Source organism: Artibeus jamaicensis, unplaced genomic scaffold (assembly GCF_021234435.1).
Source record: "Artibeus jamaicensis isolate MK-2021 breed Jamaican fruit bat unplaced genomic scaffold, CSHL_Jam_final scaffold_3222, whole genome shotgun sequence".
Taxonomy (NCBI): Eukaryota; Metazoa; Chordata; class Mammalia; order Chiroptera; family Phyllostomidae; genus Artibeus; species Artibeus jamaicensis.
In genome coordinates, this window is record NW_026522038.1 from 1,404,430 (window position 1) to 1,431,776 (window position 27,347).

The 27,347-nt window shown below is 37.1% G+C and overlaps 1 protein-coding gene across 2 annotated transcripts; it reads right to left on the minus strand.

Moving 5' to 3' along the window:
• Nucleotides 1-165: 165 nt before the first annotated feature.
• Nucleotides 166-27,337, minus strand: INTS12 (integrator complex subunit 12). 2 transcript variants are annotated; one of them, XM_037154446.2, is made up of 7 exons: nt 27,232-27,337; nt 17,384-17,548; nt 13,544-13,696; nt 6,927-7,114; nt 4,932-5,091; nt 1,538-1,684; nt 166-843 (listed from the first exon to the last, which is right to left on the minus strand). In XM_037154446.2, the coding sequence occupies exons 2-7, from the start codon at nt 17,537-17,539 to the stop codon at nt 253-255; spliced, it is 1,395 nt and encodes a 464-aa protein (XP_037010341.1). In that variant the 5' UTR covers nt 17,540-17,548; nt 27,232-27,337; the 3' UTR covers nt 166-252. The 2 variants fall into 2 exon arrangements, with proteins under 2 accessions (XP_037010341.1, XP_053513002.1); XM_053657027.1 differs by lacking the exon at nt 27,232-27,337 and adding an exon at nt 26,843-27,169.
• Nucleotides 27,338-27,347: the final 10 nt, after the last annotated feature.

Below are 27,347 nucleotides of genomic sequence, written 5' to 3' on the forward strand. Positions count from 1 at the left end.
AAGTTCTCATTAAGAATTAGCCATTATAATTACTGTTTTCCAATACTATGGAAGCTGTTAAAACAAAACTGTTAAACAGATTTAAAATAAAGATGTCCAAGTCTTTCTAAGTAAAATTTAGCATTTTAAGGTAAGAAATAAGAGACATTTCATTATGAAGATTTTTATTAAATTATAGTATATTACAATTTATGTCCTTTAATAAGATTTTACTCTTTAGGGTAACGTGACATTAAAACCTACTCGACCACATCACTTCTTGAGTTTCTTTTGGGCGGCTTTCTTCTTGACCATCTGCAACCGCTTCATGGCGTTGAGCTGTGATTCCTGTGAAGTCGGACCTTTCAGGGACGCTGAGGAAGAGGAAGAGCTGCTGGATTCCGAGGCAGTTTTGCCGGCGGTGCTTCCACTGGGCCCGGATGCCCCGCTGCTCCCATTTCCACTCAGCTGGCTGCTGCTTCCTGGCACTAAACTACTTGGACTAGGGAGACCTACCTTGCTAACGTTGTCACAACTGACTGAGCGACTAAGGCCAGTTTTGCCCAAAGTTAGAGGTGGAGGTGGTTTCAACGGTACAGTGGGGGAGGTGTTGTTACCGGCACCTAATTTGGAACCTAGTCCGCCTTTGGATGATGTTGCCAGGCCAGTCAAACCTACAGGCTTCTGGTTCGCTGATGAGGTAGCAGGTTTCCCACTATTGTTTTGGGTTGTTGAACTCAATTTCGCTGTGGATGGACCAGCAGAAGTAGTTTTGGCAGCGAAAGCTGCCCACGCAGTCAGTCCACTAGTCGCTGAAGAGGAAACACTGGTGCTGGAAGAATTTCCTGAAACAACCGGGGACGTCTAAAAAATGAAAAAGAAGGCCCACGTTACGTTAAAGCCAAATATAGTTAACACCTACAATAATATTCTGAAATATGTAGCAAGTTTAACTGCTGGACTTTTATACAAAAGTAATGACTTGGGAAATTCAAATCACAACATTAAAATTAAGTTCTTATAAAACTGATGTGAAAAAAAAATGACAAAACTTATCCATAAATACAACCAAAGACACTGAAATAGAGAACAGGATGACAGTGACCAGAGGGGAGAGAATTTCAGGAGAAGGGGGTAAGGGTTTGAAGGAACTAGTATAAAGGACACAGGGACAATAATGAGGGGGGTGGAGATGGGAGGAGATGGGGAGGGCTAGGGGGGTGGGACTGGGATGGGGCAGAAAACCAACAATTAAAATAAAATTAAAAAACCTTATCCACAGCTAATAGGATCTACTGTTTCCAAAGCAGAAATTTGGGAATGCCATATTCTTGTTGCACTGATATATTCCCTTTTTGAGAACTGCTTTTAGATTCAGTTTTAAGCCATATCAGAAAATCAGATTTAATGCTTTAACTTGTTTTCACACAAAAAGTATTATCTCAATCAGTAAAAAATATCTAATTCTTTAGACTGTGTTCCAAATGACTTATGGATAATTTCAACTAAATTAAAATAAAAATGAAATCTTAGATAATCTTAAGTAAATGTACTATACCTTGACTTCTGTTCTCTTAAATGCTAGAAACGTTGTCTCTTGTTTGAGTTTAGTTTCTGGTTTCTTAACCAGTGGGTCTTTGACAGCGGGAGCTACAGAAACAACTGTGGGGGCTGGTTTCTGTGGTGGTTTCTGAGTTTTTTGAGCCTGTAAAAATCAGTTAAGATTAAATTAGTTACAAAATCTTATTTGAATGCACAAAAAGACAATAAAAAAATCTATCACAGTACTCTTCATTTAGTTGAACTATAGTTGAACTTTAAAAAAATATTGTGTTCACACTAAAAGTACAGACTTGGAAGAATTATTTTTATCCCCATATTAATATTTTTATACATTTTATTAGTTTCTGAACAGTAAAGGTAATAAAATCTGTATAAATCATGCAGATTAGGATGGATTAAATACAAATTTTAACAAGACAATCCTAATCGTCCTTTAAAAAAAGGAAAATCACAAACTATTTGTAACTGTAATGAAGTACATTTTTTAGAATTACGGTTGGGCAAAGACTTACTAGCTTTTTTCTTGGGGTTCAGGTGTAAGTCTCTGAGTAACTGAGAGTAAGTTAAAAGGTAGTTTAGGTCAATTACATGGTTTTAAACACAGACCAGGAGAAAAACACCTATTAGTGATAAATGATGAAGCTTTTTGAGATATTTCCGCACTGTAGAACTAGGTACACTGAATTCTAAGAGAAAGTTCACAAATACAAATTTCTATGTTATCAAAGAGGAATTTGTATTCACTGCTCCTTTACAAGTATATTCAGTTTTATTTCGACCAATAACTAATTTCTCCCGTTTTATAACCACATACTTTTACTGCCTGTTTCAAATGTGGATTATGAGAATGAATTACAATTGCATAATAGTTTAGTCCAGTGTCTGGAATATGTTGAGTGTTGACAATAACAGTTGCTATTTATTCATCGTAATTATTTACAAAGGATAAGGAATCTGGAAGAATACATCCATACTGAATGGCGAAAGTGCTCCAAGCATTTCTATTTTCTTTGATAATCCTAATAAGGTCATATAGAAAATTTATTAATAATATGTTCCCATTTCTGGAGGTTTGAATATAGACTGTTTTATCCTTGTTTGGATCTTCTTCTAGAATCTTCTTTTGCTATGGTTTACTGTATTTAACTTATAATTTTGGTCCTTAACATCTCAATTCATTCCCATTTTTAAATTACATCCTTTCTACATGAAAGTGCAGCTACTTTCAAACATCATTTATAAAGTAATATTCAGATCAAGAACACTATTAAGAATGCTGGAATATTATCTGTGGTAAAACATCTCTTACCAACAGAAAAGGAAGGCCATCTTACTCTCTATTGCAAAACTGTATTATGAGACTGTAGCCCTCAGAATAAATAAGAAATACAGGTTCTATAACCATGGCTTTCCATTCACACTTCTCTCCACCCACATCTACTATTCTAGCGGTTAGACTCTGAAGATCTATCTAATATGCATGCTTTAGCAGATGAAGATTCGTCACCACTGAAACCCAGAAAGGACCTCTGCCTAAGAGAGCATGTTTACATCTTCTGCTTTCTCTATTTCACCCAGCTGTCTTAGAAGTTGAGTTAGAAATACCCAGAAGTCTTTGCCCTTTGTCAGTAATACTAGTTGAGAGCATTAGGATATTATCATTTTTCACTGGGTGACTGCCTCACACACTCAAGAATGTATATAATTCTGTACTCAGGGCAACGACTGCCAGTAAAGCAGCAAGCGCAAGCACCACATATTTCTAAATGCTGCTGAGGAAGGGTATGTTATTACCTTAGATTAAGAACCACCGCAGTAAGTCTGGTGAGTCTCTTACCTAGTGCTGAGGCCAAACCCATTTCCTGGTAGAGAGAAAATTATAGAACTGAAGAATGACCTCTGCCCCTGACACACACTATTACAACATCCTTGTCTAGGACTTTCTGTACTAATGTGTACTACAGAACCTGCTCTAGTTGGAGAAATTAGTGCAAAGAGAAAGAGAATATAAGCAGAGGCTATTGGGGGCAAAACTGAGTGGAAAAGAAAACATTTTTAATTTTAGAGGTGTTAAAGTAACTGAAAAATACCTGATTAGCTGCCAAAATTCACTCCAGAAAGAGTAAGAACTATAAATATAGATTTGGTGTAAAATGAGTAATAAAAAATTGGGGGGGGGGCACAGAAGAGAATTGTGCTTACTTTATTAAGAGACATTGAAATAAAATATAAAACTTTAAGGATATATAAAGAAAGACAGATTACTGTCACTAATTAGTTATTCTATTACCAATTCTTAGTGACTACGTCCATCAGTGCCCTGAAAGGCACTATATTGCACACCCATAATCATTCTGCTGGAGGTCTTGAAAGGTTATTTTAGATAATAAACTAAAGAAAAATCAGGCTGAGCTGAAATACCTGTACCTTGTCACAGAAATGTCCTATTAAAAAGAAAAGTATTCCTAGTACTAAAAATTTACTACTTTTTATAGTAATAAGAAAAACCATTTCTTATTTCTGATTTAATTGATTAAAAAGTAAAACAGATGTCTTGATTTTACACTCTTAACTAAGTACTTCTGACTTTAAAAAGATATATTTGGTCAGAAAAATCTATGTAGAAACTCATTTAATTAACAGACATGAGAACTCTTATTAAGAGTCCCTAATCTAAGTCAGAAGACAAAGGACAGGGGAATTAAACAACTCACTAAAGTAAATCCAAAGTAAATAACAATTTGATTTCTTTAAAAGGAAAATGATGAAGCTCATTTATCTACTTTTTAAATGACTAAAAGTTAGAAATCTACCTAATATAACACATGAAATCATGTTTCAGCCTGACATTAAAGGCAGTTACTTTAGTGAGCTGTATACAAAGCAAGTACATTGGGAAAGCAGTATAAGTGGTCCCTCCAGGACAATGAGAAGGAAAGAGTAATAGAGAAACACAGATACAAAGACAGAGATGCACATACAAACACTGCCCTTGCACACAACTGTAAGACTGGTGGTTTGAGCTCCTCAGGAATAGACATTTTCAATATTTTCCTACCAGATTCATCAAAAACGGGGACTTTGTTTCTCACAATTTCCCACAGCACATCATAGCATTTCTAAATGTTTAGAAACACACTGAAATACTAGTAAAATATTCATATTTTATGGGCCTTCAATCTGTTTATCTATATTAGAATGAGGTAAAAATTGAACAGAGAAAAATGCATATTACGCCGAAAAAGCACTTTAAGCATTGATACATAAATCAAATATATACACTATATACATAAACAATTAAACAGTCAACTTATATGATTTACTTCTTCAATACCGCAATAGTTCAAATTATTACTTTGAAAAACCATGTCAACAAAAACCATTCCTACCATTCTTTTCATTTGTCTGGTACATCGGGCACAATACCACACCAGGCGAGGGTCATTCACCTCCTTGTCTGTCACTTGGGGCTTATGGCAATCTTGGTGGTAGAGATTATGGCACTCTTGACATTCCACTAACTGATTACCAGATGCCACTGTCATTTGCCTAAGAAAATAAAACATTAAACATTGCACTTATTTGAACGAATGCAACAATTTAAAGCCACTTTGGTGTTGTTCTGGGAAAGTTTGATATATTACAGATGATTAAAAACTCCAGAAAACAAAAGAACAAAATAAAAAACCCCAAGATGTAGGCTATACAAAGACTTTATTTCTTTTAAAAGTTATGCTCAACCACTAATAAATATATAAGGTGCCTCAGTAATAAAATTTGGTGATGTTCTCCTTGTCTTTCTCTTGCAATATTTTTATTTCTCCCGGAAGGCAGACTTTGGCTAGTCCTCTAACAGTCTCATAACATCTTCTTTGAACCTCTATTAAATTCCTTTATATTTGTTACCCACATGTTGATCTATTTTCCCCATTAATATATGATTTGCCTAAAGGTGAAACCTGGACATGACATAAGGTGCCCAGCACATGACTGTACGAAGGGTGTTCCATACATAAATGTGTTATCAATTGAATAGAAGGCAGCAAAATGTGTATCGAAAAAAGTATAAATTCCAATAGCACAAAAGCAATCATCACAACCTTAGATTATCATAGTAAGTTTTCTGATGGAACGTTACATTACTAGTTCTCTCCCCATGACTATTTTAGCATTTATTTATTGAAAAATAATAACCTTCATGACAGATAAAGGTTGAAGTAAATATATGTGAAAACAATGAAGCTCTAAAAAATGATCCCATTCAGAAGTACATGTAACACGGATGGGTCTAAGGTTCACAGAAGTTGCCCTGACCGGTGTGGCTCAGCTGGGTGGGTGTTGTCCGGCAAAACAAGCAGTTGTTGGTTCCATTCCCGGTCAGGGCACATGCCTGGGGGTTGAGGGTTCGGTTCCCGGGCAGGGTGCATACGAGAGGCAACTGATCAATGTTTCTCTTTTACCTCCTTCTCTTCCCCTCTATCTAAAAATAAATAAAACCTTTTTAAAACTCCCAATATCACTTAAAAAATAAAAAATGAGGTGCACAAAACTTTATAGTTATTTACTCAGCCCTAATATTGTAGAATTTAACATTTTCATGAAGAAAACCATAACAAAAATGGTAATCTTTCCTGTTGTGCTAGGCAGTGAAAGCCATTAACAATTAAAAATATACCCCATTGCACGAAAAAAGCTTAAAACCTAATCATTCTGATTTTTAAAAAAACTTAAGTACATTTATTGGGGTAAACTTGGTTGGTTACATTATATAAGTTTCAGGTATACAACCCAGAAATCCTTCTGTCTACCAGAAAAAAATTGAAAACACTTATTCTTAAAGATATATGTACTGCTGTATATAAGCATAATTTATCTATGTTTTATACCTGTGTATCAATGTTTTAAAACAACACTCGGAGTAACCTGCATGACCCATTTATTTCATTCCATTATCCTTAGGAAAAGATTTAATGATGTTTTAAGAAGACATAAATAGCAGTTTACTTTGTAAGTACTACCCATCATTCAGGAGATGGAAAAAGCAACACAGACTTCCTGAAAAAGAAGGATGAAAGTAACTTGAGTCTGCTAAAGAGACTCTTGCTCACTAAAGAATAAAGCAATGATTGCTTTCTCTCTACAAGCCAAGAATGCAGAAAATATTACTACAAGAGGCCACAGTCAGGAAAATAAAATGTTGGACAATTTTCAAGAAGTTAAATTGCTGTATGGGCAGTTCATAGGGAACAATCTACTTATCTCCTACCCACCTACAATAATAAAAACAAAATGAAAAACACTCAATAATTGATTTGACTTTTTTTTTGTTTAGTTGTTTGCTCTTCAGAAAGAAACAAAAGAATCCATAGCAAGGTACAACTTACCTACAAACAACACAGGCCAATCCCATCTCCATCGCAAAATCATCAGCACTGGTCTCCTCAAAACTGGAAAGGTCAGCCATCGCTAAATCCTTGCTGGTTTGCACGGTAATGGGAGAGGACCGTGTTTCTGTTTTCTCTAATCTAGGTTTCTTTGGAATATCAACTCCTTCCATGGAATCTGATTTCATCTATAAAAAGTACCCAATCAGAAAGTAACATGTTATAATAAACTTGAAATAGCTAAGAGACAAGACAGACAAGGTGCAATGACCAAGCCCACTTGATAGATATTTTTACAAAGTAGGGGCAGACATACACAGTAAAGATATGTACATTCATGATCAGTATGTTAAAAGAAACCAGCAAGGTTTTACAAATAAATCAGAAAAGTTTAGTACATATCCATGTTTCTTTTTGTACTCCTTCTGCCATTAAAGAATTCTGGAAGTTCAATGAATTTACTTACACTGACCTTTTCCCCCCGTGATATGTTTTAAATTGAAAAGCCATAGCAGTAATAAGGCTATTTTTATTGGCTATTTTTACCTTAAATATTTTAAATTATGAACTACTAAACATAAAAAAAATTAAAGATAAAAATGATATGATCCTATAAATAGATACAGAAAAAAGTATCTGACAAAATGCAGCACCCACTTACAATAAAAGCTCTCAGCAAAAGCTATCAGCGAGATGCAAATTAAAACCACAATGAGATACCACTTTACACCAGTCAGAACGGCCATCATAAACGAAGCAACAAACAACAAATATTGGAGAGGGTGTGGGGAAAAGGGGACCCTAATTCACTGTTGGTGGGATTGCAGACTGGTACAACTATTATGGGAAACAGTATGGAATTTTCTAAGAAAACTAAAAATAAATATGCCTTTTGACCAAGCAATTCCCCTGTTAGGAGTATATCCTAAGAACCCTGAAACACCAATCCCAAAGAACCTATGCACACCAATGTTCATAGCAGCACAATTTACAAGAGCCAAGAGTTGGAAGAACCTAGGTGCCCATCAGTAAAGGAATGGATCCAAAAACTATGGTACATTTACACAATGGAATTCTATGCAGCAGAAAGAAAGAAGGAGCTCCTACCCTTTGCAACAGCTTGGATGGAACTGGAAAGCATTATGCTAAGTGAAATAAGCCAGGCGGTGAAAGACAAATACCATATGATCGCACCTTTAACAGGAACCTAAACAACAAAGCAAACAAGCAAGCAAAATACAACCAAAGACAATGAAATAGAGAACAGGCTGACAGTGACCGGAGGGGAGAGGGGAGGGAATTTCAGGGGAAAAGGAGAAGGATACACAGGAACAAGTATAAAGGACACATGGACAAAAAGGCGGGGGGTGGGGAATGGGAGCAAGGTGGGGAGGACTGGGGGGGGGTGGGCTGGGATGGGAGTAAAAGAAAACTGTACTTGAACAATAATTAAATAAATAAAACTTAACTATGTAAAAAAGAAAAAAAACTCAGCAAAGTGGAAAGAGATGAAACATGTCTCAACATAATAAGGGCCATATATGGCAAATCCACAGTTAATATCATAATCAATGGGGAAAGACTATAAGCATTTTCCTTAAGATCAGGAACAAGACAGGATGTCCACTTTCACCACTCTTATTAAACTTAGTGTTGAAAGTCCCAGCCACAGCAATCAGTCAAGAAAAGAAAAAAGGCATCCAAAAGAAAGGAAGAAGTAAAATTGTCATTATTTGCAGATGACATGATAACATATGTACAGAATCTAAAATCTTTCATAAAAAAACCCACAAGAACTGATGAATAAATTCAGTGAAGCAGCAGTATACAAAATAAATATCCAGAAATTGGCTGCATTTTTATACACCAATAATGAACTATCAGAAAGGGAAACTAAGAAAACAATCCCATTCACGATTGCATTAAAAAAAAAAAAAAGAAACAAGGAACAAACTTAACCAAGGATTCAAAGACATGAACTCAAAGAATTTTAAAGTATTGCAGAAAGAAACTGAAGATTATACAAATAAATGGACTCATATACCATACTCACGGATGTCAAGAGTGAACACTGTTAAAATGACCATATTACCCAAAGACATCTATAGATTGAATTCAATTCATATCAAAACATCAATAGTGTATTTCACAGAACTAGAACAAATAATCCAAAAATTTATATGGAACCACAGAAAGACCCCAAATAGCCTCGGCAATCTTGAGAAAGAAGAAGGAAGTTATAGGTATCACACGATCTGGTATCAAACTATACTATAAAGCTACAGTAATCAAAACAGCATGGCACTGGAATAAAAATAGACATAGGTAAATGAAACAGAATAGGGAACCTAGCAATAAACCCATGCCTACGTGGTCAATTAACATTTGACAAAGGAAGCAGGAACATACAATGAGGTAAAGAGTTTATTCAATAAGTGGTGTAGGGAAAACTAGACAGATACATGCAAAAAAAAATTACACGAGAGCACCTTCTTACAGCTAATAGAAGAATGAACTCAAAATGGATTTTTCTAATATAGCTCCTTGGGTAAGAGAAACAGAAGACAAACAAATAGGATTACATCAAACTAAAAAGATTTTTGCACAACAAAGGGAATCGTTAATGAAATAAAGACAACTCACTGAACAGGTCAACATATTCACCTGATGGGACATCTGATAAGGGATAAAATGGGCAAAGAACTTGAATGGACATTTTTATAAAGAGGGCACAGAGATAGCGAAAGATATTTAATATTTAATTACAGGTAATGTGAAAAGATGGTCAATGTCAATAATCATCAAAGTAATGCAAATTGAAACCACAATGAGGTATCACCTCACACCAGTCAGAATGCCTCTCATCAGTAAATCAAAAAACAACAAGTGATGGCAAGGATGTGGAAAAAACAGAACCCTGTGCACTGAGGTGAGAATGCAGATTGGTGCAGCCACTAGGGAAAACATGGAAGTTTCCCCCTACAATAAAAAATGAAACTGCCTTATGACCCAGCAACTCCACTTCTGGGTATATAGCTGAAGAAAACCAAAACACTAATTCAAAGAATATACGCATCCCTATGTTCACTACAGTGTTATTTAAAATAGTCAAATTATGGAAACAACCCAATGGCTCATCAATAGATGAGTGGATTAAAAAACTATGGTACATATATACAATGGAATATTAGGCATAAAAAATGGTATACTATTTGCAATAGCATGAATGAACTCAGAGGGTAGTATGTTAAGTGAAATAAATCAGTCACAAATACCATATGATTTCACTTATATGTGGAACCCCAAAAGCAATATGTAGAACCTAACAAACAAAACAGAAACAGACTCATAAATACAGAGAACAGATTATGTTTGTCACAGGGAGAGGGGTTGGTGGCTGAGGAAAAAAGGAGAAGGGATGGAGAAGTATACATTGGTAGTTAGAAAAGTCAAGGGGATGTGAAACAGAGCATAGGGATATAGTCACTAATATTTTTTAAATTATTTTTTATTGATTATGCCATTACATTTGTTCTATTTCTCCCCTTCATTCCTCTCCACCCTGCACACCCCTCCCCCACCATTCCCCCCTTTAGTTCATGAACATGTGTCTCAAGTTCTTTAGATTATTTCCCATACTATTCTTACCCTCCCCCCTATCTATTTTCTATCTACTGTCTATGCTACTTATTTTCTGTACCTCCTCCCCCCTTCTCTTTCTCACACTCCCCTGTTGCTAACCCTCCACGTGATCTTCATTTCTATGGTTCACTTCTGATCTAGGTGTCCTCTTAATTTGCTTTTGTTTTAGGTGTGGTTGTTAATAACTGTGAGCTTGCTGTCCTTTCACTGTTCATATTTTTTATCTTCGTTTTCTTAGGTAAGTCCCTTTAACATTTCATATGATAAGGGCCTGGTGGTGATAAACTCCTTAATTTGATCTTATCTGAGAAGCACTTTAACTGTCCTTCCATTTTAAATGAGAGCTTTGCTGGATAGAGCAATCTTGGATGTAGGTCTTTGGTTTTCATGACTTGGAATACTTCTTTCCAGCCCCTTCTTGCCTGGAAGGTCTCTTCTGAGAAATCCACTGACAGTCTGATGGGAACTACTTTGTAGGTGACTGTCCCCTTATGTCTTGCTGCTTCTAGGATTCTCTCCTTTATTTTAATCTTGGCTAATATAATTACGATGTGCCTTGGTGTGTTCCTCCCTGGGTCCAACTTCTTTGGGACTCTCTGAGCTTCCTGGATTTCCTGGAAGTCTATTTCCTTTGCCAGAATGGGGAAGTTCTCTTTTATTATTTGTTCAAATAAGGTTTCCACCCGTGACTGTTTGTCTTCCCCTTCTGGTACCCCTATAATTCAGATGTTGGAGTGCTTAAAGATGTCCTGGAGGTTGCTAAGCCTCTCCTCATTTTTTTTGAATTCTTGTTTCTTCATATTTTTCTGTTTGGTCATTTTTTCCTTCGTTCTGGTCTGCTCCCTTGATTTGATTCCGTTTCCTTTCCGTTACTATTGGTTTATTGTGCATTTCCATTCATTTCAATTAGTTTAGCCTTCATACGTTCCTCTAATTTGTGACTAAAATCAACCAGTTCTGTGAGCATCCTGATCACCAGTGTTTTGAACTGTGCATTTGATAGTTTGGCTATTTCTTTATCGCTTAGATTTATTGCCTCTGGGGTTCTCAGTTGTTCTTGAGCCATGTTTTGATCTGTTCATTCCTGTTACGTATAAAGAATGGAGCCTTAGGAGCCTTAAGAGTTCACCAGGGCGGGGCCACCCAGGTAGCTGGTTTGTGATGCTGTATGTGGGGGTGGGGTCAGAGAGGGAGCAATGGAGGTCCTCTCCGCTCACCCAGGGCCTTCTCACCACTTGCCCCTGCCTGTTTATCAGAGCACAAATATGCAAGCCCGCCACCCTGCGTCGGGGCCTGCACAGTCTGTCTCAATGCTCCTCTCTTCACTGCTTTACTGTGCGCAAATGTGCGACCTCAGACAGCCAGCCGCGCCGCACCTTCCCGTAGCTACCCCGCATCTGGGATCCATGACATCGGCTGGCTGCTTGCGCACCACCCAGGTTGGGGGATCATTTTTGCCTGACCTGCTCCGCCGCTGGCTTTGCCCCTCTCACTGGTTTAGCTGAGTGGTTTATTGTTTTCGGACTCCATATTGTTCAATTTTCTGTGATTTGGTTGCGTTTATTGTTGTTAAAACTTTGTTGTTTTTAGATTTGGTTGTGCAAGGAAGCAAAGTTTCCACCTACGCCTCCATCTTGGTGGAAGTCCCATAGTCACTAATATTGTAATAACCATGTATGGTTCCAGGTGGGCACGGGAAATACTGAGTGGAACGCCTTGTAAAGTATATGGTTGTCTAACCACTATGATGAACAACTGAAAGTAATATAAAATAATACTGAGTGTAAACTATAAAACTATAATACTGAGTGTAAACTATAAAATAATACTGAGTGAAAAAAATACAAATAAAATAAATATATTAAAAAGAAGTAAATAATAAGCTATCTACAAGTTTATATATTACCATATTTAGTTCAAAGCAAATTCTGTCTCTTGAAGATATAAATGTTATAGATATACCTGTTAGACTGGCAAAAATTAAATAGTCTGGAATTTGGAATTCTTATACTTTATTGGTGAGAGTATAAATTTGGTATTATACCTCCACTCTGGATAGCAATTTGCCTAGTAAAATTGAGGATGCATATGTCCTATTGCGTCTTTTATAGAGGAATACAGCCTACTGCAGCTATCACCATTTCTACAGAGATAAGTATAGAACAGCTTATTGAAACTTCTCTATAATAGAGAATGAGGAAAAATAAGCTAATTGCTCTTAGTTGAGGAGTTGCTAAAGTGGTTTATTTATGAACTGGATATTATATGGTAGCTGAAATGTTCAGATATACATGTATCAACATAGAAAATTTTCACACACATATACATACATATATATATAGCATTTATATAAATTTAAAAACACATAAAATACAATAGTTTATGAATAGCCAAAATATTTAGAAAAAGTATAAAAACATATGGGACTCATATATCCCACCTTAAGGGCAGGAGTTATTAAAAATTTTTTAAAAACATATTCACTACTAAGGGCTAATATCTTAAAAACTAATGATGTGCAAAAATCATTTGAAATAGACACTCCAAGTATTATTTGCAGTCCTGTTAAGGTACCTGCCATTTTGTAGCAAATTTCACATTTACTCATTTATACTTTAGTCTTTATTCTTCCTATCTTTATTTATTTATTCCTTTACTCTTTTCTATCTTTTCTTGGAAGCTGTTCCATCTAAAACATTTGAGTCATGGATTCAAGTTTATACTTGAAATTAGTACATGTCCTAGGGCCCAAGTATTTGCTGACAATGATTTTAATACACAGTTAAAAATATTTGTACATTTTACTCATTTTTCAAAAACAATTCAACATCTATAATTATCAATATATATTTACTGAGTGATTATTATGTACATTTTATCACTATTGTATAAAAGAAGTAAGCACAAAACATTGTTTCTTGCCAATGATGGACTAATTTGCTTTGAGTTTTTACTAGATTAAAACAAAATCTTACCTTATCAGCAGGTCTCTTTTCAGCTTCCTTCTTTACCTTTTCAGTTGTGAGAGCCTTGCCATTATTATTGCCAGAAGGAAGACTGGATGATGTTTTGGGCTCTTGCTTAATAGAAATAGTTTTTGTGCTTGCAATTTTGGGTGGCTCCACATCCTAAAAGTTGAAATAAAAGGATATCTGTAGCCCTGCCTGGTGTAGCTCAGTGGACTAAGCGCAGGCCTGGAAACCAAAGGGCTGCCAGTTTGATTCCCAGTCAGGGATCATGCTTGGGTTGCAGGCCAGGTCCCCAGTAAGGGGTGTGCAAATGGCAACCACACATTTGATGTTTTTCTCCCTCTCTTTTTCCTTCCTTTCCCCTTGTTCTAAAAATAAATAAATAAAATCTTTAAAAAAAAAAGCATACCTGTAATTAAATATTTAGGCTAAAATATCATAAAGAAATATATCATAAATCCAAAGAATTTTCAGTTGAAAATTAAGACATCATGTTGTGACTCATGTCCTTTCCTTTAAACAGCTTTATGGAATAAAAACTGACATATAAACTGTACTTAAAACATAAAATTTGATCAATCACACCTGTGAAGCCACCACTGCAGCCAATAGCATCATCCTCCAAAGTTCCCTTGTGGCCCTTTGTAATCACTCCTAGAGGTATACATGCTATAGAAACTATGCCCTTCCATGGTCAGGCAACCACTGATCTGCTTTATGTAACTATGGATTAGTTTGTATTTCCTAGAAATTTATACAAATGGAATCACACAGCATGTGCTCTTTTTTTGTCTTCTTTCACTTGGCATATTTATTTTGAGATTTACCGATCTTGTTGAGCATCTCAACAATTCATACTTTACACTGCTGAATAGCAATGCACTGAGTGGCTATACCACAATTTGTTTATCCATTTATCTATTGAGGGGCATTTGGGTTGTATGAAGTTTGGTGCTATTATAAATAAGTTGTAATGAATATTCATGTACAAGTCTTGTAGGCATACACTTTCACTTCCCTAGAGTGCATGTCTTGGAGTAGAATGGCTGAATCATATGGTAAGTATAGGTTTTTAACTTTTTAAGAAACTGTCAAGCCATGTTTCACAATGGGATACCATTTTACATTTCCACCAGGGTACCTGAGAGGCCCAGGTCCTTCACATCCTCACCAACACAGGTAGGTGTGCCTAATCTTTTGAATTTTAGACATTCTAATAGGTATATATTAGTATATTATTGTGAATTTAATTCACATTTCCCTAATGACATTGAGCATTTTAAGTGTTTATTTATACCATACATATATATTGTCTGGTAAAATGATAACATTTTTGGCCCATTTTTTAAAATGGGGTTGTTGTTTTATTAAGTTTAAAAGTTCATAGATTCTTGACACAAGACCTTTATCAGATTCATTTCATGATTTACAAATATTTTCTCCCAAATCTGTGGCTAGTCTTTCATTGTGTTTTAAACTTCTAACCCTTATTCTTACCTTATAGTTTTGCTGATATATGTACTTAGCATCTATCACTATTAACAGTATAAAAAGTTCATGTATACAGCAGCTCCTTATAATTGTCACCCCTTTCCCCAAAGAAAGGTATTTCCCTGCTATTCTCAGTAAAACATCAGAATCCAGTTTTATGTACTATCACAGAAGAGTATTATCACAGAAGAGGAAGAAATGAGAAATGGACTTTAGGCTTATTGGTAGCAGGGCTTTCTTTACCGGTGGGCTGATTGTCTAGACTGGGGGTTGGAGACCTAAAGCCTATAGGATAAATCTGGCCTCTGCCTATTTTTATAAATAGGGTTATATTTGAGCATAGCAACACTCACTCATGCATGTATTATCTATATCTATGGCCGCCTTCATGCAACCATGGCAGAATAGATAGTCGTGGCAAAGACCAACTGGCCCACAAAACCTAAAGTATTTACTATTTGACACTTTTCAGAAAGTTTGGTGATGACTCATATAGACTTAAAAATGTCTTTTTATGCAGAGTGTTAATAGTGATAATACTTATTTACTAATACAGATTATTAACATTATTAAAATGTTAATAATTCAGATTAAACCTAAAAGTGTATTGCATCTGCAACATAAAAAATTGAAGACACAGTCTTGCAGTATTTAAAAACTATTATCTAATTCTGCAAAGAAGATGCTCAGGTCATCAATGAATGAGTTAAGTTCTAACTTCATTATTTCACATTTGACTTATTCATGTAAATAAAAATATTAACCAATTTTTAAGTCAGAACTACACTAAAAAAGCCAGCTGTTAGTGTTTATAAGCAGACTACTTCTACCAGGTGATTCTTATGAATACTGAAGTTCAAAGAACTCTGGTATAAATCATTCTCACACAATTCTAGAGAGAGAAATGTTCAGCTGAAGGCTAAAATTAAATGAACCTGTGCTTTTTCTACTGCTTCCCCCCATGAGTATTTTCTCTAAATGAGCAAGAGAAGTGACTTCCAGTTAAAAACCCAAGGGCAGCAGGCTTTTTAATAACAACAAATTTTTTTTGTACTTTAATAGATAAACTTCCTTTTGTTTTAGAATCTCAAAATACTGCTCCTTTAGTAATAATAGGTTTTTCCTATTTGGAAAATACCAATACTTAGAAGCAGAATGATCTTGGCAGTATGTTTGGTAGAGTGGTACTAACTTGGGTAGCTTGAATTCACTGAACCTACCAGAATGAGAATGGCAGAAAAATGAGGTCACAATAAAAAATCTTGAAAGTACCAGAGCTAATGCTAAGAGAGGGCTGTTTACTTGGGTCCGGAGCCTGACACTTGGCCCTGTCTTGAGTTTGAGCTTCTGCCTTAGACTGGGTGGCCATTTAGTTTTTTCCTCCCCTTTTCAGTTTGGTTCACAGACCCATGTGACTTGGGAGTTCTAGGGCTAAAACTTTACAAAGGTTTAAAAGAATGTCATAGAAGATATCAGAGAATATAACATGAACTATTATTTACTAAGAGCCTATTGTGTACCTCACTCACAGATACTGCACTAGGTGACTTACATACTTTCTCTCTTTTATTTTCACAACTTTGCAAGGTAGTTCTTATTATCCCAGGTTTACTAATAAAGAAAAGGAGGCTAATGAAATGAAGCTACTATGTACAATCATCTCCTTACCATAAAATGAGAAAAATAATGAATACCTACCTAAAGGGCAGTTATCACAATTAAAATTATGCACATGCGCCGTTCAGGAAAGTACCCAGGACAGACTAAATGTCCAGGACATGTCATCTACTACCACACAACTAGAAAGAGGGAAGCTGGGATTTAAAACAGGTGTGCCTGGTTCCAAAATGTCTATCTTTTTTTAATAAAAAGGTGCTTGGTCACTTTGTTATAATCAGGATTGGAGCTATCTCATAGTTCATCTATGCTTCCCCCCCCTTAAATTTTTCTATACATATTCAATTCACTTCCCTGCAAAATCCCTGACCTTCTACTTCACAATTTCCCCCCCTAAAACATTAGAAGATAATTACAAGGTGCAGTTTCATTCAGCAGCTTAAAAAAAAAATGGTATGATAATAAAGAATTTAAAATTAAAATTTATCATAAACAGGTGGGTTTTCATACACATAAAGCAGTAGAATAGCATATCCCTACACCCAGCTTTCTTTTCTACATAGTGTATAGTTCTCTAAAAGCTTGAAGGAAGAAAACAAAATGAAAGAATATAGTTCTTACATTCCACAGGAAAAATTACTTTGGCAGAGAGACTGTTTTTATGATGGTCTAAATGTTAACACTATATTACTACAGAGCTTACAATACTGCCTCTAAACTTTTTATTCACTTAGGTACCTTTTGAGATGGACGGTAACTTGAATCAATGCCCCGAGCCAAAGATTCATCAAGTAATGCTTTTAGCTTTTCAGCAGAATCCTTACTCTTTGAATGTAAGAAGCCTAGTGCTTTCAAAAAAATGGGATCGAGTTCCAAGTTCACGGCAGCAGCCATTACAAACACCTGAAAGAAAAAAAAGAGGAGGGTAACCTAGAGATGTGTCAATTATAAATCTGTAAGTTATTTTGTTTATAACAATTAATGTGCACATGATACAAAATTTAAAACATCTGAATGGTTATTACAGCTAAGAGCAAATTTCTTTCTGAACACTGACTAGATACCTATTTCCTTTCCCTTGAAGCAAGAATGTTACTAGTTTTCTGTGTATCCATATCCAGTTTTAAATACAGATAAGCTCCTCCCTGTCACAAAGACCCTTCCTAACTCCAATTTAAAATACATACTTACATATATGCAAACATCCCCCCACCCCCGGGGAGAATAGCTCTCATAAAATATCAGTGACCACCACCCCGCACAACCCAAATTAAGAACCAGTGAAGAAAAAGGTATCTAAATTTGTGAAATAGATACTAAGAAACATGTTAAGGTATGATTCTCATTCGTTTTTAAGACCTAGTGATACTTAGCCAGAAGAGCCATTTTGTTAAAATACAATGTTGCTGGCTAGTTTTCTAAAAAATTAAAGCATTCTTTAAATCTTTTTCTGGTGTTACTAAAATTTCTTACTTGGACTAAGTAACTAGCCTTCCTTTAGCATACGATGTTACTATCCTGTAAACGCAGGAACATCTCCTGACTTGAGCTTGCCATCTGCAGGTTGATTCCATAAATTAGAGATGGCTTTTTTCCTATTCTTTGGTAGTGTTAGTTAATAAAACACATAAAATTTTTTTCATTCTAGACTGAAACAGCCCAAGGTTTATATATATATATAAAATACATACTTACAGTTCAGTACACATGAACCTGATGTGTTCAGGTCAAGTTTACTTTATATTAAAATGCCTTCTCAAACCTTATTTGCATAATGGGGGAAAAAGATTTAGCATAGGGGCTGGGTATCACAGAAGGCCAGTGGCTAGAGGATGCAGTGAGTAAGGACCTATAAAAGGGCTCTGCTGCAGCTTTTGCCTCAGCTCTTCATCTCCTTATTTCTCATCTCCAATCTTGCATGTCTCAAAAATTATACTAATGATAATCTTATTGAATCACATTTAGACTGTGGTATCTCATGCCTTTTCCTATTTTTTAAAGATTTTATTTATTTATATCTAGACAGAGGGGAAGGCAGGGAGAAAGAGAGGGAGAGAAACATCAAAGTGTGTTGCCACTTGCCTGTCCTTAACTGGGGACCTGGCCTGCAACCCATGCATGTGCCGTGACTGGGAATCCAAATGACAACCCTTTCATTTGCAGGCCGGCACTCAATCCGCTGAGCCACACCAGCCAGGGCAATTGCCCTGACCTATTTTTAAAATGCAGGGATTCTAAGGGATGGTGTCATATCTACCTGAAATAAACAAAGAAATAAATTATATATAGTTTATTTATATATTTATATATAAATGTAAAATTTATATATATACAAAATTTACGCGTGTGTGTGTATATAACATGCACACCATTAGTGAGTATGATAATGCTCTGTGGCCTAAGGAGCTTAAAACAAGTAAAGAAATACAGTAAAGACTTATGAAATTCCGAAACATTAAAACAGTTTTTGTCCCCCCCCATACCAGTGCTATCCTGTGGCTCTTCCTCTCATTGTCACTTTTTCAAATATTTTTCCAGGCAAGAAGTTATTAAAATAAAAACGTATACTTTGTGTTCAATCCTTTGATCAATATTCTATGGCTTGGAATATTCTTCTGTCTTTCAGGTTAATGTTATAATAATGCAACATGCTTGCACTGCTAGAGTTAAGGATTTGTCAGCAATTGCACAGTAATCTCTCATTTTCAGAGGTTTATAAAGCCATTAAAACTTGCTGTAGGTTGAATCTTGGCATGAGAGCTTAGCCTGAAAATGGATAAATTGATTTTGTTTGTTACTTCTCCATCTACCTCCCCCCTAAGCCTTCTCCAATTTTGACACACACACGCGCGCGCACACACACACATTCACACACACACACGACCTTTGTTTTTAGGTTTTCAAGAAGATATTGAATATCTATCTGATAGCCTCAAAATAGTTGTCAAATTCTGTGCTCTACTAAAATATACAAATCACCTATGAGAAGAAAATAACCTACCTCAGTTACATTAATAAGAATTTAACAAAAATGAGAAGCAACCTTGGTCATTTCTTAAGAATGTATTAATACACGCACCATCTATATACAATAATAGGTACAGAAGTGTTACTTTTATTTTTTTAAAGATGTTATTTATTTTTTTTTTAGAGAGGAGAGGGTGGAAGAAAGGGAGAGAAACATTGCTGTGTGGTTGCTTCTTGCACGCCCCCTACTGGGGACCTGGCCCACAACTCAGGCATGTGCCCCGACTGGGAATTAAACTGGTGACCCTGTGGTTTGCAGGCTGGCGCTCAATCCCCTGGGCCACACCAGCCAGGGAGAAAGGTTACTTTTAAATTCATTCATGAAGCTGGTCACCATATATATTCTGAGGAGAAAACAGCTCCCCATTAAAATGTCCATAATAAAAAAGGTAAAATCGCTCCTCTTCCTGAGTACACGAGGGAAACACGTGCACTCGGAGACTAGCCTTTGTACAAGCCTAGTCCTCCTGCTGACCTAGCTTTTTACAGCTGACGAACATACCTGTTTCCTTGTCCAGAACAATGTTTTATGAGATACTGACCAAAGGGTTGATACTCAGACAATCCCTTATAATATACCAGAAAAACCATGAAAACCCCTTTGAAATTCTGTGCTAAAAAGCAGAAGCAAAGTATTTACTGTTATACATTTCCATAATCAGAGATTAAAGGTTTACAATCCAGACTAGTGACAAGAGTCAGCAACTCCGTTACAAGACCCTGAAAGTCATGCTATCAACGCCAACATCCAACTGAAACCTTGAAATCAGTTTTTTCTGTTTCTGCAATCACAAAACCAAACAGGCTTTGTACCCCAGCCCTAAATTACTAACACATCCCTCAAGCCCAGTGGTCTCCACAGTGGAATACAAGGAGGAAAAAATATTATATTTTCTTTTAAATTTTTTATTGAAAATAAAACTTAATATACAGTTATAGTAGCATATGCATACAGTTGCTGAATACTCATATATGGAAATGTGTTCACACTTTTTCTAATCATTGATGAGAAAGTTTGGAGGTGACTGATTTAGCATACCTAGCATATTTTGGTTTCTCTATTCCTATATACATACATACACACATACATACATACATACATTTCTATGTACCTATACCTGTCAACTGTGGTACAACTCTGTCAATTTATCTCCTTTATTATCTCCAAAAATATTTTTTCTGGAGTTACACCAAACCATGTTACTTCTGTACAATTCCTTTCCAAAACCTTATGATAAAAACTGACTATAAAAGAACCACATAATTCTCATTATAGATTAGAATTTCAGAAAACAAAGTCGGGTGGGGAGAGTATGTAAAGATAGAAATAGACAACTAAAGTAAATTTAATGTTATAAATGTGGGTTTAATTGAAAATCTATGTATTGCTTTTTAAAAAGCCACAGAATTAATAATTACACACTAGCCAGGTAGCTCAGTTAGAGCACTGTCCTGATATACCAAGGTTGTGGGTTCAATCTCTCCCCCCACCGCCTTCCTTTCTCTAAAATCAATCAATCAAAAAAATTAATAGTTACCACTTTAAAAAAATGCCAATAACCTAGCAAAGTGGTAGAAGTGGAGTGGATGGGAGTAAATTCTTAGCTCATACTAGATACTGTCTATGGCAAATACATACAAGTAACACAAAAATTTCCTCTAGTGAACAATGTTCTTTTTTTCCATCTCTTTTTTCCTTCTTGATTTATTTGTAGTATACCATTTATTTCCTATCCAGCCTACATTCCATGGTTCAGCCTTTCACAGACCCTTCTAGTACTCTAAGCACCCTTGTCCCATAGCCCTAGAGTGTCACATACTTTATAGCCTATCATTAATACCTTCTCCCTGACTGCCTCCAAACTGAGTGACAGGTGGCAAACACAAGGCCCGCAGGCCGAACCCGGTCCTCCAGCCTTGTTTTATCCAGCCCCGCACCTTGTTTCTACCTGCGGCAGCGCTGAGCTCCTTGCCCGTAGTTAAGGAGCAGTTACATTTATACAGTCCTTAGATTACATTTGGCCCTTTGAAGGCAACTAGGAGACTGATGTGGCCCTTGGTGAAAATGAGTTTGACATCCCTGCTCTAAATGCAGTTGAGAACAAAACACTCACTCTGTATCTTCTGAGTTACCAGTATCGGCTAGGTACTCTGTACAATTTAGCAATCCCATCATGCTTCTCTGGTCAACTCACTTCCCTACTTCCTGGAAATACCAGTTATTATATTTCTCCCTTTTCTTTGAAACTGCTTCTGTCTCAGTAGATGGCCTCACCTAATTCAAGGAGAAAATAGAAGCTGTCAAAGATGAAATCAATCAATCTCCTGCTACCTCATCTACAAACTTACCTACAACCATCCTTTCCTATTTCCCAACTGATAAATAAGGAGGTGGCTCTCCACATAATGCCACATGTACCTGGATCTATCTCTTCCTTACCCCTCTGGAACCTTGAGCTGTGGATCATTTATTTACTGTCTTTTCACCCCCACCCTCACAGTCTCCTTCTTTATACTGGTATCTTTTCATTGACATTTAAATACAGTCAGGCCTCTTGTATTCTATCTTCTCCATTTTAGGGAAAAACATACTAAGAAAGTTGACTACATCTTATACTCTTTCTCTTTATTTCTTCTACTTATGCTGCATTTTGTGCAATTTGGCCTTTTCCCACCATTCCATGAAAATGCTCTCACCAAAGTATTCAGAGCCTAAGTCCGATAAATATAATAAATACTGTTTTTTTTTTTTGTCCTCCTTTTTCAGTCTTCTCGGTAGCTTCTTCCTGTTCCACTTAAACAAAAATAAGTTCTTCAAGGTTGGGTTCTGGATCTCTTCTTGTCTCATTCTAAACCTTCTTCTCAAAATGTACCCTCTGGATGAGCAGCACAGGCAGTATCTAGAAATCTGTTAGAAGTGCAAGCTCTTGGTCTCCACCACTGGAGCCACTGACTTCTGGGACTGGGACCCAGAAGTCTGTATTAAACCTTCCATAGGTTCTGATCCACTCTAAAGTTTGAGAATACTGCTTTAGACAACTTGATCTACACTCTTTGCCAGAGATTATAAACTTATTTCTCCAGCCCATGTGTCTCTTCCAAAATTTAATTGCCAGCTTACCTTGAATATGTCACTGGTACCTCCTACTCAACATAACTAACAGAGTTACTCGTAAGCTCTTGATTTGTTTCCCAACAAGTTCTTCCTCTAATATTCCTTTCTCAGCTAACACCTACCATGCTCCAGCCAGAAACCTACTTCTTCAACCCTCCAACCCATTCAATCACCAAACATCTAAAATTCATCCACCTTTTTCAATCCTCATTACTACCACCCCTAGACTAAACTACCATCCTCCTTGTAAGGCCCACAGTAATAACTTATTCAGTCTCCTTATAACCACTCTTGTCCCCCCCCCCAATCTTCTCATATCACTCATTTGCTTAAAATGCTCCTTAAACTTCTCACTGTACAAAGGTTAAAGAACAAGATTCTTAACAAGGTCTCCAAAGCCCTAAATGATCTAGACATGTAAAGCAGTTACGACAGTACCTGGCACAGAGTACATGCTCATTATATGATACCCAGTACCACAAGCTATTCCCACTCTCTCTGTGGTAGCCATATAACTTATTTCAAGTCTTTCAACACCTTTTTTACTTCAGCACTTTAGTTGAGTGACCCATCCCCCCTCTTATTCATTTTTCAAGTCTCATTTCCTGCACATATTCTTACTGGTCCCAAAACATCCTGTAGTTATTTGTAATAGTTACCACACTGTTAATTATGTAAACAGTGCTTGTCATTGTCACTAGAATGTAAATCCCAGGAGGGTCAGCACTAGATTGGTCTTACCACAAGTCTAGCAGAGTGCCTGACAGATTGCAGGTACTCAGTAAATGTTGGCCATGTTAATACGTGTTATTTACTTCCATTTTCAAAAACTTTCTCCTCTTTCATTTCTTTTCTATTCGGCTTTTCTGGTTTTCCTCTTCTATTTCTGACTAGTCATTTTCTGGCTCATCTTCTCATCCCTGTTGTTCTTCCTATTGCCCAAGTATCTGTCCTTGCCCATTTTCATTAGTTCTTGTACCAATTTCTTCCTTGGTAATCTTACATACAGGAGTGGGCAAAAGTAAGTTTATACTTGTTTGTATGGAAAAAGACAGGCAGGTTATGGTTATTACAGGAGCTTTATAACTCTGTGTTTCATGGACTCACAACTCTAAGCCTACTTATGCCCACACTTGTATATCATGTTTTTAACTATCATATCTAGGCAGATGACTCAGCAAGTCATTCCCCATAATGCAGGTGCCATCTTTTGCAGGCAGACAACTCCCCTCCAAGCGCCATCAGCCTAAAGGGAAGAAACAGCCCCACCACGTGGAGGTTAAGCCTGGCTGATGAGTACAGCTTGAAGCTATATCACTGATTAAATCTAACAAGTAAGGCAGATCCCTGAGACTTTAGCTGACCCTCCCCTGGGCTGAGTGTTGGTAAAAGCCAGCCTTGGTGGGCAGCCTGATTCTTTCTGCACACAGACTCAGCAGAGGGAGTTACACGCTGTTGATTGCTTATAGCTACAAGGCTGCCCAGGCCAGTCATAGGCAGTGTCTAACACAGGTATGCACCAGAGACTTTGCAGATCTACCTAACACATAGAAACAAATACACAGCAGCCAAAATGGGGAGACAAAGAAACAGACCCCAAAATGAAAGAACAAGAAGGTTCTCCAGAAGAACTAGATGAAATGGAGGCAAGCAATTTATCAGACAGTTTAGAGTAGTCACTATAAGAATACTCAACAGCATGAAAAAAGGCATAAAAACCATAAAAAAGGGCCAGTCAGAAATAAAGAATGGAATCTCTGAAATAAATAATAGGCCGGAAGGAATAAACAGTAGGTTAGATAAAGTAGATGATCAAATCATTGATTTGGAAGACAAGGTAGAAAAAAAAAACCCAAAGCACAGCAGCAAAAGGAAAAAGGAATTTTAAAAAAGGAGACCTTAAGAAACATTTTGGACATCATGAAGCATAACATCATTCACATCATGGGAATACCAGAAGGAGAAGAAAATGAGCAAGGGATCAAGAACCTATTTGAAGAAATAATAACTGAACTTCCCTAATCTGGTGAAGGAAAAGATACACAAATCCAGGAAGCTCAGACAGTCCTAAGCCAGTTAGGCCCGAAGAGGCCTGTACCGAGACATATCCAAATTAAAATGACAAGGCTTAAAGACAAAGAGAGAATCCTAAAAGCTGCAGTAGAAAAGCAGGTATTTACCTACAAGGGAGCTCTAATTAGACAATTATCTGATTTCTCAAAGGAAACAATTCAGGGCAGAAAGGTGTGGTGTGGTGTGAAACAGGTGATAAAAAGCAAGGACCTACAACCAATGCTACTTTACCCAGCTAGAGTATCATTTAAAATCAAAGGAGAAATAAGGAGCTTCCCAGACAAGAAAAAGCTAAAGGAATTTGTTTGCTAGCACCATACCAGTATTGCAACAAATCTTAAAGGGCTTGCTTGAAGAAGAAGAAGAGAAAGAAAAAAAGAGCAGAGGAAAATAGTCTAACACTAAATTGGCACTACATACATATCTATCAATAATTACCTTAAATGTAAGTGGCTTAAAGGCTATAGGCCAAAGACATGCAATACCTGAATGGATAAGAAAACATGACCCACATACACGCTGCCTCCAAGAGACCCACCTCAAATCTAAAGATACACACAGACTAAAAAGTAAAGGGATGAAAAAGATATTTCATGCAAATGGAAAGGGAAAAAAAGCTGGGGCAGCAATACTTATTTATATCTGACAAAATAGACTTTAAAACCAAAGCTATAGTAGGAGACAAAGAAGGACAGTACATAATGATAAAGAGGACAATACAACAAGAAGATATAACCCTTGTACACATTTACACACCCAACGTAGGAACACCTAGAGAAGTGAAGCAAATCTTCATAAAAATAAAGGAAGACAGAGACAGAATTACATAGTCAGGGATTTTAACACCACACTGACTTCAATGGATAGGTCTCCCAGACAGAAAATCAACAAAGAGACAGTGAGTGGCCTTAAATGACACACTAAATCAAATGGATTTAACTGATACCTTCAGAGCATTTCACCCCAAAGTATCAGAATATACATACTTTTCAAGTGCACATGGAATGTTTTCTAGGATAAACCACTTGTGATTTAAGAAGAATGAAATCAGCCCTGCTTCTTTCTTAAGAAAATTCTTCTTAAGAAGAATGATTTCATTTAAGAAGAATGAAATCAGCCCTGGCTGGTGTGGCTCAGTGGACTGAGCGCAGATCTGTGAATTAAAAGGTCACCAGTTCAATTCTCAGTAAGGGTACATGCTTGGGTTCCTAACCAGGTCTGCGGCTGGGGGCATGCAAGAGGCAACTGATTGATGTTTCTCTTCCTGTTTCCCTCCCTTCCCCTCTCTCTAAAAATAAATAAAGTGAAACAAAAAAAACACCTTTTACACAACTGGGTACTTGTATAATATTGCTATCTGCAATACTCTCTTCCCAGTCCTTCATCAGGCTTAAATTCATTATTCCACTGTACTGTAAACTCCATGAGAGCTGGGACTTTTTTTCCCCACGGTTATATACTGTACCTAATGCTTGGAACTTAACAAGCATTCAAATATGTGCATTGAATGAACTAGGTTTTTGTTGAAGTATATTTATTAGGTAGGGGTTCTGTGATCTTCGGTTTAGATCTATGATCTAGGGTTGGTCGGCATATATAAATATATGCATTTCCCTAGATCTCGTTCCCATCCCTACATGCCAATCTTAAAAAAAAAAAAAAAAAGTCCTAAGTTTTTCATCGGCACGTACGCGACAGGAAGGAAACTGACCTTATTCAAGCGTAGTGAAACATTAGGATTGCCATCTCATAAGGGCTCTAAAAAAAATTTTGGCCTTTATGTCTTTGCAAGATCGTACAACCCTTTCTAATAAGCATCGTTGCAAAGATACTGCCCTGTTCATACCTCCACTGAGTTCCTGGCCCTGGGTTATATTGCTATCGTAGGGACACGTCTAAAGAGGCAGCAGGCCCCCGATTCCAAACCAACCAAGTGACAGAGAACCTGAAAAGCGACAGCGGTCACTCAAAGGAATGTCTACCTTTTTCTCAAAGCATGGCATACCAAAGGCCTAGCACGAGGGAAGGTCCTTGAAAGGGAGCCCGAGAGAAGATGAGAGACAGCGAGCTGTACAGAGAAGTCGCCGAAACCTCGTGAGGAAGGTCCGAGACTGCGTTTCCAGGATTTAGCCCTTGGGACCGCGTCCTCCGCCCGCGTGCCTGCGCCCACAACACCCCCGGAGGAAGCCGAGCCCTCAGTGAAAAAGGAAAGCGGTCAGGCTGGGACACGCGACCGCCCTTAAGTCAGGTTTCCCCACAAGAAGCGAGGAAACTAAAACCCCTGACGGAACTACTCTTCCACCTCATCCCTTGCGGAGATCTCGAGCCTCCCAGCGGCGGCAGGAAGGGGGGGTCGCTCGTCACAACTCACCGCTCCGCCCCGCTACTCCGTCCTTTCTCGTAGCCCCTTCCGAACTGGTTCCAGTACCACAACCTGTGAGAGCGGGGAACAGAAGTTGCCGCAGCACAGTCGGGGTGGGGCGTTTT

Coding starts and splice junctions, on each gene's coding strand:
- INTS12 (XM_053657027.1), bottom strand. CDS start 26,863: ATGCCATGCTTTGAGAAAAAG. Junction 13,697..17,383: donor GTTACCGTCCATCTCAAAAG/GTACCTAAGTGA, acceptor TTCAACTTTTAG/GATGTGGAGCCACCCAAAAT. Junction 844..1,537: donor TTAAGAGAACAGAAGTCAAG/GTATAGTACATT, acceptor TTCATTTTTTAG/ACGTCCCCGGTTGTTTCAGG.